Below are 12,760 nucleotides of genomic sequence, written 5' to 3' on the forward strand. Positions count from 1 at the left end.
TGCCTGAGTATAAATGTTGTATGAGTTATATTGCCTTTGGAAATGTTCTGCTTTAATTACAGGTAAAAACTGACCGAAAAATGGCTAGGTTGAATTATGCAGAACCCACTGTCTGCATAATTGATTTCCTCGACAGTTAACTGTCGATGGAACCAGCGGTAGTTTACTACTGAGGTTTTATTCGGCAGTTAACTGTCAAGGAAAGACGAAACTGCGGTAGTTAATTATCGATGGGACATTTTCGTCTTTTATATGTATGTTTCAGCCTCCTCATATGTGTCTACTGCAATTTTCAAAGTCTAATGACATTAGCAAGTAATACCTTCGGAGAGAACATTGTCATATATTTTAATTTTATCACACAATTGCTTCCAAACAATACACATGCTTGAAATTTCCACTAAACACATCACACCAATAAAAATGATGAATTTAATTTGGACAAATATAAATCATCAAATGCTTACATCATGGCTGCGTTCACAATGAAAGCACCACATTTTCCCTACAAAAACAAATCTATATTTTGACCCTCTTTAGATATCTTATTTAAATAAGGGTATGTTATCTTTTCGAGTATATTTAAACGAGACGTATAATCCATAATATATTATGGTAAGAATTTAATTTTGTAATTTTAAAAAATGATATTTAAATTCTCTTGTGAACAATTATAAAATTATTATCCCCTAAATAAATTATAAAATATTTATAATTAATGTCCCGTAGAATGGAGTAATTTTTTTTTTTATCATATAACAAGGTTTTATCATACTCCTTCTAAAAAAAGAAAGAAAAAAAAATTGACAATTTTTTTTTATCATACTCTATTAATATCTAAATATACATGAATATAAAATCAAAACAAGAGTTTAATATATTGCTTAAAAAAATAGTTTAATAAATATAATGATACAAAATATTATATAAATATAAAGTTTTGAATTGTCCTTTAATCATAACACGTCATTTAGATGTTTGCTAATTTTTTTTTATAAAATAATATAACAACACAATAATAAGATATGATTTAATGATTTTTTTTTTGACAAAGATATGATTTAATATTGTACTGTATAAAAAGGTGCAACGTACATGTATCAATTATTAGAATTATATGCGATGGATAATGAGTATAAATATTAATAACTAAGATATTTTTTTTTAGGAAATTAATACTAATATATCTTATTAGTTTACTGAAACAATTGTTTATCAATGAATTTGAGCACTCATTTTTTTTAAAAAAAAAAAAAAAAACTCAAATAAAATAAATATTATATCGATTAAAGCCTTATGATATCACCAACAAATGAACTAAAGTTAAAACATCAACCAAATGATGTATATATGTTCAGTGTTTGACACTTCTTAAATAATATCACGCCGTCTAGAGAAGCCTATGATAATATATTTTTTTTGGCTTTCACACCGGTTTTCGATCCATCAAAGGTGAGCGACTAATCCGTCTGTGCGTAGAGGCATGCGTACTGACCAAGCGTTGTTCCCAATAGCGGAGCTAGAAAATTTGCATAGTGGGGGCATCATATATGTATAAATTTGTAACAAAAAATGCATAAGATTGAAATCATATTTTAAAATAATGAGATTTTAGATTTACCTCTTAGAAAATCAGTAATGGATGAATACTGAGTAGAATGAAGGGAGAAGAAGACTAGGGAGAAAAGATTAGAAAATAGAAAAATGAGCAAAACAAGAGTGACTGTGAGTTTGGTATCATTTCTTTGATTGTGGGTGTGGGACGATGAGTTTTGAAATTTTGTTTTTATAATGTTAGAATTGTTGTTTGTTTTAGTAATAATAAAAAAATTAAGTCATGTTAACTTACATCGTCGTGCATTTTTTTTTTTTTTGACATGATGTCCTCGTGCACTCATTAAGGAAAAAATACGTAAATTTTGTATTAATTTATTTTTTTATTTTTTTATACTTTTTAGAGATTGATTACATAAGTTCCAAGATATTTGATGGCTTATAATAGAAAATCCAGTTAATTGAAATTAAAATGTTTGATAATTTAGCTCTTGTAATTGTAAATATAAAAGTGCATAATTATATAATTTATAAAAACTAATATGATTTTCCAATCTCATCACTTTTTTCCACTTTTTTTTTTTTGGTACAGACTTTTTTCCACTTTAAATGAGAGATAAAAAACCAATGTGTATGTTGTACGTATGTGTCAAGATGTTGGTAATGTATTCCCTATGAAATGGGAGATAAACATTCATCATGTGTATTTTAAACAGCAAGAGGTATAAACAAGAGGCATCATTTATCATTTATCTACACCAGTTGGAATTTACGTTTATGATTTAGGAATATTATTTAAGTTGCAGTTTTGTTTACCCATGTTTATAAATAATGGAAGATGTGAAGGCAGCTACTCCTAAAATTACTTTTTTCACTAAAATTTGTGCAGGCAGGTGCCCACACAAGGCACTACCTGCCTCCGTCACTGGTTGTTCTCCCTGAAAATTGAATCCGATATTCTCCAGATACGTTCTTGAAAGGAGCTTATTACCATTGAAGCCCAAACAACTTGATTAGCCTATGATGATATCTTACCGAACGAAAATCAAACATTAATTTTGTTAGAAATAAAACAATCAAACATTACAAAATATATGGAGGGTTATACCTTTCAACAATTTTTTTTTCTTCTACATTATATATGTAGGATACACAATATGGATTTTCTACTCTCAAAAACTAATTGTTTTCCATACACAAACACAAGAGTCAATAATTATCCTCAAACCATTAGTTTAAAGGGCTTAAATCCCTTACTTACCACTTGCATAAATATATTCTTTTTTTAGGGTCATCAGTATATTGTTGGTTATATCTTATTTTTTTTAGGGGGGTTACATATGGTTGGTTATATCTTTGACATTACAATTATAATCTTGTGGATTAATCATTACAATATTGTCTTGCATCTTTATAAATTCATGGCGCGTAGCCCAAATTTAATGCGAAACTATAAACATAAGTCACATAACCCTCTTCAATCCAAATGCAATATTATGAGATGAGATAGGCTACTTCAAGTTGAAATAGACATTACTAGATATAAAATCAAATCTATCCAATTTTATTAAAAACTACCAGGATAAAATTTCAAACATGCTTACCACCACATTCATCATTATAATATACTATTTCTACAGATTTCTTAAGAAAAAAAATTCCATTATTTTATCCATTGACAACTACATCCCCTGTCATAAGTTTCTTGACAATTCATGTCATATTCAAACCATAAACTACCTTCTAGAAGTCATTACAGATCGATATAGAACATAGTGCCAACTTGGAACCATGTTTACATTTATTAATCAAAGACTAGTTCTTCAACACCCTTCTCCACAAGTAACATGTTCTCTCAAGTCTTTTCTATTATCCCATTCCCATAGCTCATTTCTTACGGCACTATAGTGTAATATTAATCACAAAGAATTCATTCATATGCATTTGGTCAAAAAAAGACTATAAACTAACTATATGACACAAAATGTCCCCCCTCTCTTATTAGTCAAATACCAATAATGTCCCTCAGGAAACTTCTATAAGATTATTACTTAGAAGTTTAAATCCTTTATTATTTGGTTTGACTCTTATGTGGGCCCATTGGCCCAGTCACTAGTTTAAACCCATATCTATAGCTACATAACTTCCAAATTCCCATAATTTCTCAAACCAAAACCTTGTACCTCTAAAAACCAAATTTTCATTAAAATGTTGAACCCTTTTGTTTGTGGAACATTCAATCAAGAAGATGAGGATGAACTATGTCGTGCAAATCCTGATTCAAGCCCTAGAAGATACAAAAGAAAAGATAGCAAAAATAACCCTTATTCCACACGTGGCCTAGATAAATTTTCAGCACTTTTATCTGATTTAAATGATAAAAGGCAGAAAATTTATTCACAAATGAACCCTCATGATATTTCTTTTGTTCGTTTTGTTCATTCAAATAAAGATGATTTTGTTCCTATTGTTGTTAAGGTGAAAAACAAGAGCCAAGAGTTAAAAGTAGTGAAACCAAGAAACTTGAGTCCTAAGTCAACGGTGAAAAAGTCTTCACCTGAATCATCAATTGTTGCTATGGAAGAAAGAAACCAACCCAAGAAGAGAATCTCATGGAATATGAAGAATAATGAAATGGAGAAACCATTATTCTATTTGCCATTTGTTGTGATAATGATTTTGGTTTTGTTGACTGTGTTTGGAAGAACAGCTGCAATAATTTTCACTTGTATTTTGTGGTATGTGATTCCAACTTTGAAGGATATTAAAGCAAGAAATTCTATAAAGAAAAAAGATTTTGTTAGAGGCTTGAGTGAGAAGAAAATGGATGTGATGAATAATGAAGGAGTGGTAAAGAAAAAAGATTATGTTAGAGGGTTTAGTGAAAAGAAGATGGTGGTTAATGAAGGGATTAACAAAAAGAAAGATTATGTTAGAAGATGGAGTGAGAAGAAAATGGTTACTAATAATGAAGGATTAGTTTCTCCAAGAAGTGGTGGTGATTATGATGATGATGCTTCCAAGAACAAGATTCAAGCAAAACATTCACACAAGAAAAGTTGGTGATCATTGTATGCTGTTCAGAATTCAGATCACTCTCTTATTTTTGTTTCTTCATGTTTGCATTTTTGTTGGTTAGGATTAGAATTTTGGTTGTGTGAAATGTGAATACTTGTATATTTTTTTGAATGAAGAAGACTTGCTTGAAAAGAGTTGACTATTCAACCTTTCTTGTTACATGTTCATTGTTCACAATGTAGATCATTGTTTTAAATTGTTGTCCATAAGTGCAATTATAACTTCAGTGTAGATCTTGGTAGAGTTAGTTTATGCAATTCATGCCTATGATGTAGTTAATTGAGTCAAATTCCTTAATCAGTTAAATTTCATTAAGTGTAGCAATATGATGACATTTAAAAGAAATAGACCAAGATGTAAAGTTTTGTGCAGTTTATGTCAACAAGTTAGTTCTATACCACTTCTATTTTAGAATCATTATTACATTCAAAGAATGTGACATAAGTTGAAAGAAACAAACATGATGATATCCAAAATAATCCAATAGGCAGCCCCGGGTATATTTCTCTTTTTATGTAGAATTTGCTTATGGAAATAAAATGCTCTGAATTTTTGATTAATTCACTAGCATTTTTATTTCTTTCCTTTTAGCTAAAAATTCAAGGACAATATATAATTAGATCAGAAAATAGTAACATGCCTGGCTGTGGTTACTCAGCCTAGCAAGATATTTGAATTGAATAGGAGGTTTAGAAGTTTGAATCTAAACATTATAATAAAGCAATTATAAAATAATTCTCATTGATATGGTCATCGATGTATTCTTTTTTATATAAAAAAAAAAATCATTACGCTACCGATTCTGAAGAAACTATTGCTTGCACAATCTACCACGTTCTATTAAAAATTAAGATACGTTGAGTTTTTTATTTTGAGAGAAAGATACATTGAGTTTATTCAAATACATTTTTGATTGTGATGATTAATTATTAATTAATGCCATTAGTTTATACACTCAACTGCACCAACACATGTTGGTCCAAGTCGTCAGGAGTTTAGTTTCTCTCAAGTTAGGTTTTAGATCAAATCAAACGCTGCTGAAAAAGCTTTTATCTAAGCCAAAAAAAATAATCTGGTGGAGAGTTCTGTTTTTTTTTTTTTTTTTTTTTGTCTTAGATGGACATTGAAAATTTATAGTAGCTGAGTCAAGAAATAAGTAAACCATAACTAAAAATTGTTCCAACAAATATTAGAATTCAGACACTCGATTGATTCGACTTTAATTGAAGTTCATCAACCACCTAATTATTATTTGAGAGTTTTTTTATTTTATTTCAGGTCATCCTTATCCTTTTATTAGAGTAAGAAAATGTATTCCAACTTGGGTGATGTCATTTTGGCTCCATTAAGTGCATATTTGAATAACATATGGCTGTACACATTTTATTTAAAACGTTGGTGTTGACTCCACCGCCATAATTCTATGTTCTTGTCATCTTAAACAGCAAATAGTTTTTTCCCCACTTAATTACTTATTAAAGTATTCTATCTATTTGAAAAAAAAATGTTGATATGGCGGAGTAATCTATATTATTCACTGTAAGCTCAAATAGAATATATAATCATCCAAACCATAAATCTAGTAGACTTTTGTGGATTATGAACATTTTATAACCTCATATACAGTGTGCTTTTAAAGCATAATATCCACAATCTCCATAAAACATCAGCCGTAGAAAAAGTTAAAAAAGGACGAGGCATAATGTGAAAAAAATTAAGTGATGTAAATTGCTAAGTTTAAAAATAAGTAAAATATGAAGTGATTTCCTAGGTTATGTATTCAAATTGACAACAACAAATTTAAAACTGCAATTACTTTCTTTCAATAAAAGCTCCAGATTTGAACTTCACTTTGCAAGTAAAATCAATTATACTAGAAAAATATCAAATAATTATTAAAAACAATTTTATGTTTCTAAAATTCCCTTTTACATCCCACACAAGTGAATCCAAATATGCAGATGCATACTTCTCAATTATCACCCTATTATTTTACAGAATAAATCAATGATATTAACTTAATTTAGCCAAGTAATGCAGGAAACAGATTTTCCTTTCGGAACAGCTAACCGAAAAAAGTACTTTCAGCTACTTATAATTGACTGCACCGTGTCAAAGGAAAGCAAATAATTTATAATATCAGCAAAATAGCGGCATCTGGTATTTATGGTGTTATAAAATTCCCACCAAACTGAGAAAGTATGTATACAGTTTTGGACATTTGTGATCTTGATCACAAGGAGCAACCTTAACTGCTGAGGCTCTTCGAAATTCGGAAAAAATGAGATTATAAAATGTTATTACAGCTGAATACAATCCCACTATCCAACCCCACAAGCTTGAGTAGACCCTGAAGGCCCATGTCAGCGAACATTCAATGAGTCTAAATTTGAGTTCAGTTCATAACAACAATGTTGCCAAGTGTGTATCCAAAACAAAACAAAACAAAAAGTTGAGTCCTCATTCCTGCATCAAATAAAGGGGTTCCTTGTCAATACAGATGGTCCAACTAGTAAACCAAAGGAAAAAATAAAAATATACCCCTTAAAATATCAGAAATCTCACCTTGAATCTCCTCGGGCGAACTCTATCTGGACTGTGGCGAGAATTGTAAACCTGGCGCCGGGGAGCTTCACTTCTGTAATGATCGGCTGCAATTACTGCGTTATTTTTCTCCTGAGGTTGATTCCTTGAATTACGAAAAAATCCATCTTTGTCCCAAGTAACCTCGTAGTCAGCCTTTAACCTTGAACCTTGCTGTTCAATGATAATTTCACAAATCATAAAAGATGAATCAAAATCATATCCATGCTTTCAATTTTGCAAAGTATTCCTCATGCTAATTGCTGTCCAATTTTCATCACCTATACTAGTTATGAATCATGAATGTAATGCAAGTCTGCGACTGCCTGCACATTATCAGTTTCAGCACTCGCTCAAAAAACTTTTACTTTCATTGCTCGGCACATGAATAGGAATATCTAATTATGTAAAATAACGATAACAAAACAAGTACAAGCATGTGGAATTTTACAGACATGCTATTTGTTATGAACTTGTTATCTACGAAATGCAAGAATTAAGGTTTTAAAAGGTTTAACATGCCCCAAGTCTGCTATTTGGTGGAAAACAAGGACGGTGTTAATGAAATCAACCAATCCAATCACATTCTTGCTTTTCCCACGGTTATCTCTCATCAAAACAAGCATTTTCTGGAATTTTATTGCAGGCCTTCAGCCACTATTGATATGTATGATTCCACAATAAAGTGAACAAAAAATATAGCAAGAGACTGAACACCCAGTTTCAATAAACTTTTCAACAAATACTTGTAAAAAAATAAAATTTAAAATGATTTTGCAAAGGTGGTAAATCTTCTAATCAACCCACATACGTTAAAATCAACTTCTGCATTACAACATTTTCAGAAACTCTCTTCCAACTTGTTCATGGGCAAATGTATCCAGGATTTTTGGAAATTTGAAACCAATTACCTAATTGGAAAATTCTCATAAGCTAGAAGCTAACCAATACCTTTTGCAAAGAGCGACCACAGAGAACTCTCAATGCATCATGAAAGTCTTTATATTTCTCAAACTGAACCACAATCTTGCAGTAAAGCCCCGAAACTAGATCTCCACTGTCTTCATTTGCATCCTTTGCTGAATAATCGTCCTCAGCAACATTAAGATTCCTGTTAAATACAAATTAAAAAGAAAAATAATTAGGTACAATCACACTGTTGACAGCAGTGTAGGAGCTATCTAAGCAAGTCAACTACAATAATTCCCACATACGCAATCCAAACATTAACCTTTCCATGTTTATTTATATTTGTTGACAGGTTCATTTATTTTCACTTAAAATAAGGATAGCGAAAACGAGTAAACTCTGGTCTTCGCCTAAACACGCTTCTTCATATTAATCTCTACACTATAAACATACAAACAAACGTGGTTTATACTTCTATCAATCACATTAGGTGTAAAGCTAGTTTGAATAAACTTCTCTGTAATAACTATAGTCTTTTAGGTAATAATAACTTCATATATAAGTTGAAATCAACTTCTGCATTGATGCTTTTTCAAGAACTCTCTGATTCAACTTCTCCATAAACATTTAGAAGCTTGCACTAACTCTTCCATAAGTGAAGATCCTTAAACTTACTTCAATTGATAAGCTCACAAAAGCTATAGCTCATACGCTAGTCCAAAAGCCCCTAATGCCTTAGTTATCAACCTATGCTTCTATTGTTGAAGATCAAAGGAAGTGAAAAGTTAGGCTCACAAGCATGAAAACTGCAAGTGAACCGACATTGTCTTGGCCTCAGTTATTTGAGTGGATCGATAGCAGTTTCGTCTAAGCTCAAGTTGTTAAAAGCAGTTAAATCATGACCAAAAGTCAAACAGACTATTAGAGCTTATTGAAGAATTAACCAACTAGCTATTAACAAACTTCAACATACTAACTAAGCAAACTAAGATCTATTTGGATACACAACTTAATTAAATGCTTATGTATTAGCTATATCTACAGGAAAATATAAAATAAAGTCAAACTATTTTCATTTAAGTTGTAATTTGTTTTCATAAGCTATCATGAAGAGCTTATAGAAATAAGTTGAAAAAAAACTTATGGACTGTTTCTGTTAGTTATCTCAAACAGTCTCACAAGTGCTTACAGCAGTATATAAACTCAAATAAGTCAATCCAAAAAGAATTAGGTACAATCACATTACTGACAGCTGTGTGTGGGATCTTGCTAAGAAAGCCAAAAACAATAATTTTTGCACAGGCAACACAAACATCAGCCTTTTCAATTTACTTGTGTTTGTTGATAAAGCTATTTCTTTCGAGTTCTTACAACAAGGATAACAAAAATAAAGTAAACTCTGGCTTTCATGATCCCAAACATACTTCGTCAAACCAATCTCTACACTAAAAACATACAAATAAAAGTGACTAATACTTCTATCAATCACAACAGATGCAAAGCTAGATTGAATAAACTTCTTATCTGTATACAAGACTTACAGAAAAAGAAACACTACAAGAATTTTAATAGAACTATAAGTCTTCCTAGATAATAACTTTTTTGATAAGTTGAAATTAGCTTTTTAAAAAACTCATTCATTCAACTTCTCCATAAACACTTACAAGCTTAAAGTAACTCTCCCAGAAGTGGAGAATTTTCGATCGACAAGCTCATAAAATCTATAACAGTATAACCGATGTCAAAATAGTCACTGACCTATGCTTCTATAGTTGGAGATCAAAGTGAAAAGTTAAGCTAGTGAGCTTAAAAACTAATAGTGAAATTTCATAACGAATCATATTGAAAAGATGCATGCAAAATACTAGAAATGTTTCAAAATCAAAACCGGACAGTTGAACTGTGAATCCGCATTTGTCTCAGCTCGAGCTGTTGAAAGCAGTTGAACTGTAACCCAAAGTTAAACTCACTATAAGAGCTTATTGAAGAACTAACAAACTAAGTATCAACAAACCCCAACATACTAACTAAGCGAACTAAGACCTATTTGGACAAACAATTTAATTTACTGCTTGCTTATAACATAAGCACTTATCAAAACAACTTATGATAAGTTGTTTGGGTAAGTTATCTCAATGTCAGTACATAAGCTCAAATAGGTCAATCCAAACATACCCTAAGTTACTCTTTTAACATCTATAGCTGAATTTCATCAAGCACCAACATAAGCTACAAACACATTAAATTGATATTGATCATAACCGTAATATTTTTGTAGGGTTTAAGAAAAACACAACACACCTTATCTTGCCAAACTTTTCGAAAATGGTATGAGTAACAAGCATAGACGGTTTAGAAGAAACTCTAGTCTCAGCAAACCACCTCGACGGAACACCTCTAATGACAATAGTATCCGGCTCCCTCTTCCTATTCCCATTCCCATTCCCAAAAGCATAAAACTCTTCCCAACCTTTCTTCATGAATTCAAAATCATCACAATCAGAAACACTAACCTCAAGCCTAAACTTAACCCCAAGTAAATTCATTTCAATCCCATTCATTTTCTCAACTAAACGGTTACGAGTCTCTACGACGTCGTTTTTGCTTTGGAGAAAGGTTAGGTTCCAAATGTGAAGTGTACCGTAAACGAGAGGCTCATCGCGTTTACGTTTTTTAGGGTCTTTATGAAAGCGTTTGAAAATGAGATCTTCTTCGGGGAGTGGAAATGGGAGGGTTTTGGAGGTTTGAAGGAATGTGAGTAAAGAGTTTTTGAGCTGGAATTGGTCGATTGAAGAAGAGGTGAGGGAGGATGGGTTTGAAGGGTGAATTGTGAGGTTGAGTTTGATTCGTGGGAGGAGTGTTAGGTCTTTGTCGATTTGGAGAGGGGTGGTTAGTGGGATTAGGGTTAGGTCTTCTTGTTCCTCTAGCTTCATCCTATTCATGCTCACTCCCTTAGAAGTTTCAAGTGGGATCTGGTTCGATATTCTTACTTCTGCTTCTTCTTTTATCTTACCGCGTTCAAACAATTCAATCAAAACTAGAGTTTTTTTTTTTTTTTTTTTTTTTTTTTCTGCTCTACTTTATGCCAAAAAATAATATATGAGGAAAGCGAGGTAAGAGTATAATGCCGTCGGTTGTCTCAATGTTCGCTCTCTTATGGAAAACGAAAACCATTTGATCGTACCACGTCTTGAACCGTTTGTCCAACATATGTAATTGTAGATTTTATGGTATTTTTTTTTTTATATAATTTTAATTTTAATTAGTTTTTTAAAATTAAGTTATTATTATTTTCTTTTTATGCATCCTAATTACTTTTTTTGTCTTTATTATACCACTCTACTCTAAGTAGAGGGGTATTTAAAAAAAAAAAAGTACCCCGCAACTCCAAGTAGAGGGGTATAATAAGGACAAAATTTTTATCACTTTTTAGGGTAACCGCAACTTCAAGTGAAGTGGTACCAAAGACACCTGAAAAAGTAGGATATTTATGCAATTTTTCAAAAAAGTAAGGTATTTTTGTATTTTTTTGACATAAAGTAAGGCAGAAAAAAAAATCCAAAACTAGACCATAAAATTATAGTTAAATATATTATATTTTCTTTTCAATTTTGATAAGAATATATTTATACCCATCAAAACATATATTTACACTATATTCTTTTGGGTACAATTTTATAGAAACTATGGGTCCGTTTGGTTCACGGGTTTTGATGGGGAGGGGAAGGGAGGAAACATTTTAATTTTTTTGTGTTTGGTTCAATTTTTAAGAGGGGAAGGAAGGGGAATCAAATCCCTTCTAGCATCATTTATAGAGGTGTCAAATGGGCCGGCCCGGCCCAAGCCCGAGAGGCCCGACTATGAAATGGGCCAGCCCGGCCCGGCCCGTTTATGATTGGGCTGTGAAATCTAGAGCCCGGCCCGGCCTGGCCCGTTTATGTTTTATTTTAAAATTTTATTCACTTTTTTTATATATTTTCTTACGTATTAGTTACTCACCATTATTTTTTTGCTAAAATATGATTGGATGGACATAAAAATATAAATAATTTTTACATTAACATTGAATAATAATTAAACTCAAGATTATTCTTTCAATTAAATCAAATTAATAATTTATAAACTTTAAAATTTTAAAACTGTAAGCTAAATTCATCCATATTTATTAAGTTTATTTATTTAAATATTTTTTTGTTAATAAATTTTAAATTAGTTGATAATTTTTTTAAAAAATATGTTGTTTTTTAACAAAAATAAAATGAAATATGGGTCAATGGGCCGGCCCAAAGCCCGGTGGGCCAGCCCGGCCCGGCCCAACTTTTGTCTGGCCCAAATGGGCTTGGGCCGAAAAAGCCCGAGCGCATTTTTTTGTTAGTTTTTTAGGCCCGGCCCAAAAATATGGGCCAATGGGCCGGCCCATGAGCCCGACCCATTTTTGACAGCTCTAATCATTTATTGCTCCCCCTCAAATTGGAGTTTTTTGGAGGGGAGAGAAAGATTGATAAAACTCATTTATTATATGGACAATATTACCCTTAAATTTTTTGTTAAATTCCTAAATTATCCCTATTATCTCTAATTATGATTTTCTTACATATATTGTGTTGTTTCTCTAATAACACAATAAAATAAAATA

General features: G+C 31.4%; 2 protein-coding genes across 2 annotated transcripts; one reads left to right on the top strand and one right to left on the bottom strand.

The window, feature by feature from the left end:
* The first annotated feature begins 3,518 nt into the window (after positions 1-3,518).
* Positions 3,519-4,863, top strand: LOC11414211 (uncharacterized). The gene has a single exon (XM_003589015.3). It carries the CDS (start codon positions 3,763-3,765, stop codon positions 4,618-4,620), a length of 858 nt encoding a protein of 285 aa, XP_003589063.1. The 5' UTR covers positions 3,519-3,762; the 3' UTR covers positions 4,621-4,863.
* Positions 4,864-6,744: 1,881 nt separating this feature from the next.
* Positions 6,745-11,129, bottom strand: LOC11419166 (A-kinase anchor protein 17B). Its single transcript, XM_003589016.4, has 4 exons — positions 10,426-11,129; positions 8,167-8,326; positions 7,198-7,389; positions 6,745-7,098 (listed from the first exon to the last, which is right to left on the bottom strand). The coding sequence occupies exons 1-4, from the start codon at positions 11,064-11,066 to the stop codon at positions 7,093-7,095; spliced, it is 999 nt and encodes a 332-aa protein (XP_003589064.1). The 5' UTR covers positions 11,067-11,129; the 3' UTR covers positions 6,745-7,092.
* Positions 11,130-12,760: the final 1,631 nt, after the last annotated feature.

The sequence above is a fragment of the Medicago truncatula genome, chromosome 1, assembly GCF_003473485.1.
Source record: "Medicago truncatula cultivar Jemalong A17 chromosome 1, MtrunA17r5.0-ANR, whole genome shotgun sequence".
In the NCBI taxonomy this organism is placed as follows: domain Eukaryota; kingdom Viridiplantae; phylum Streptophyta; class Magnoliopsida; order Fabales; family Fabaceae; genus Medicago; species Medicago truncatula.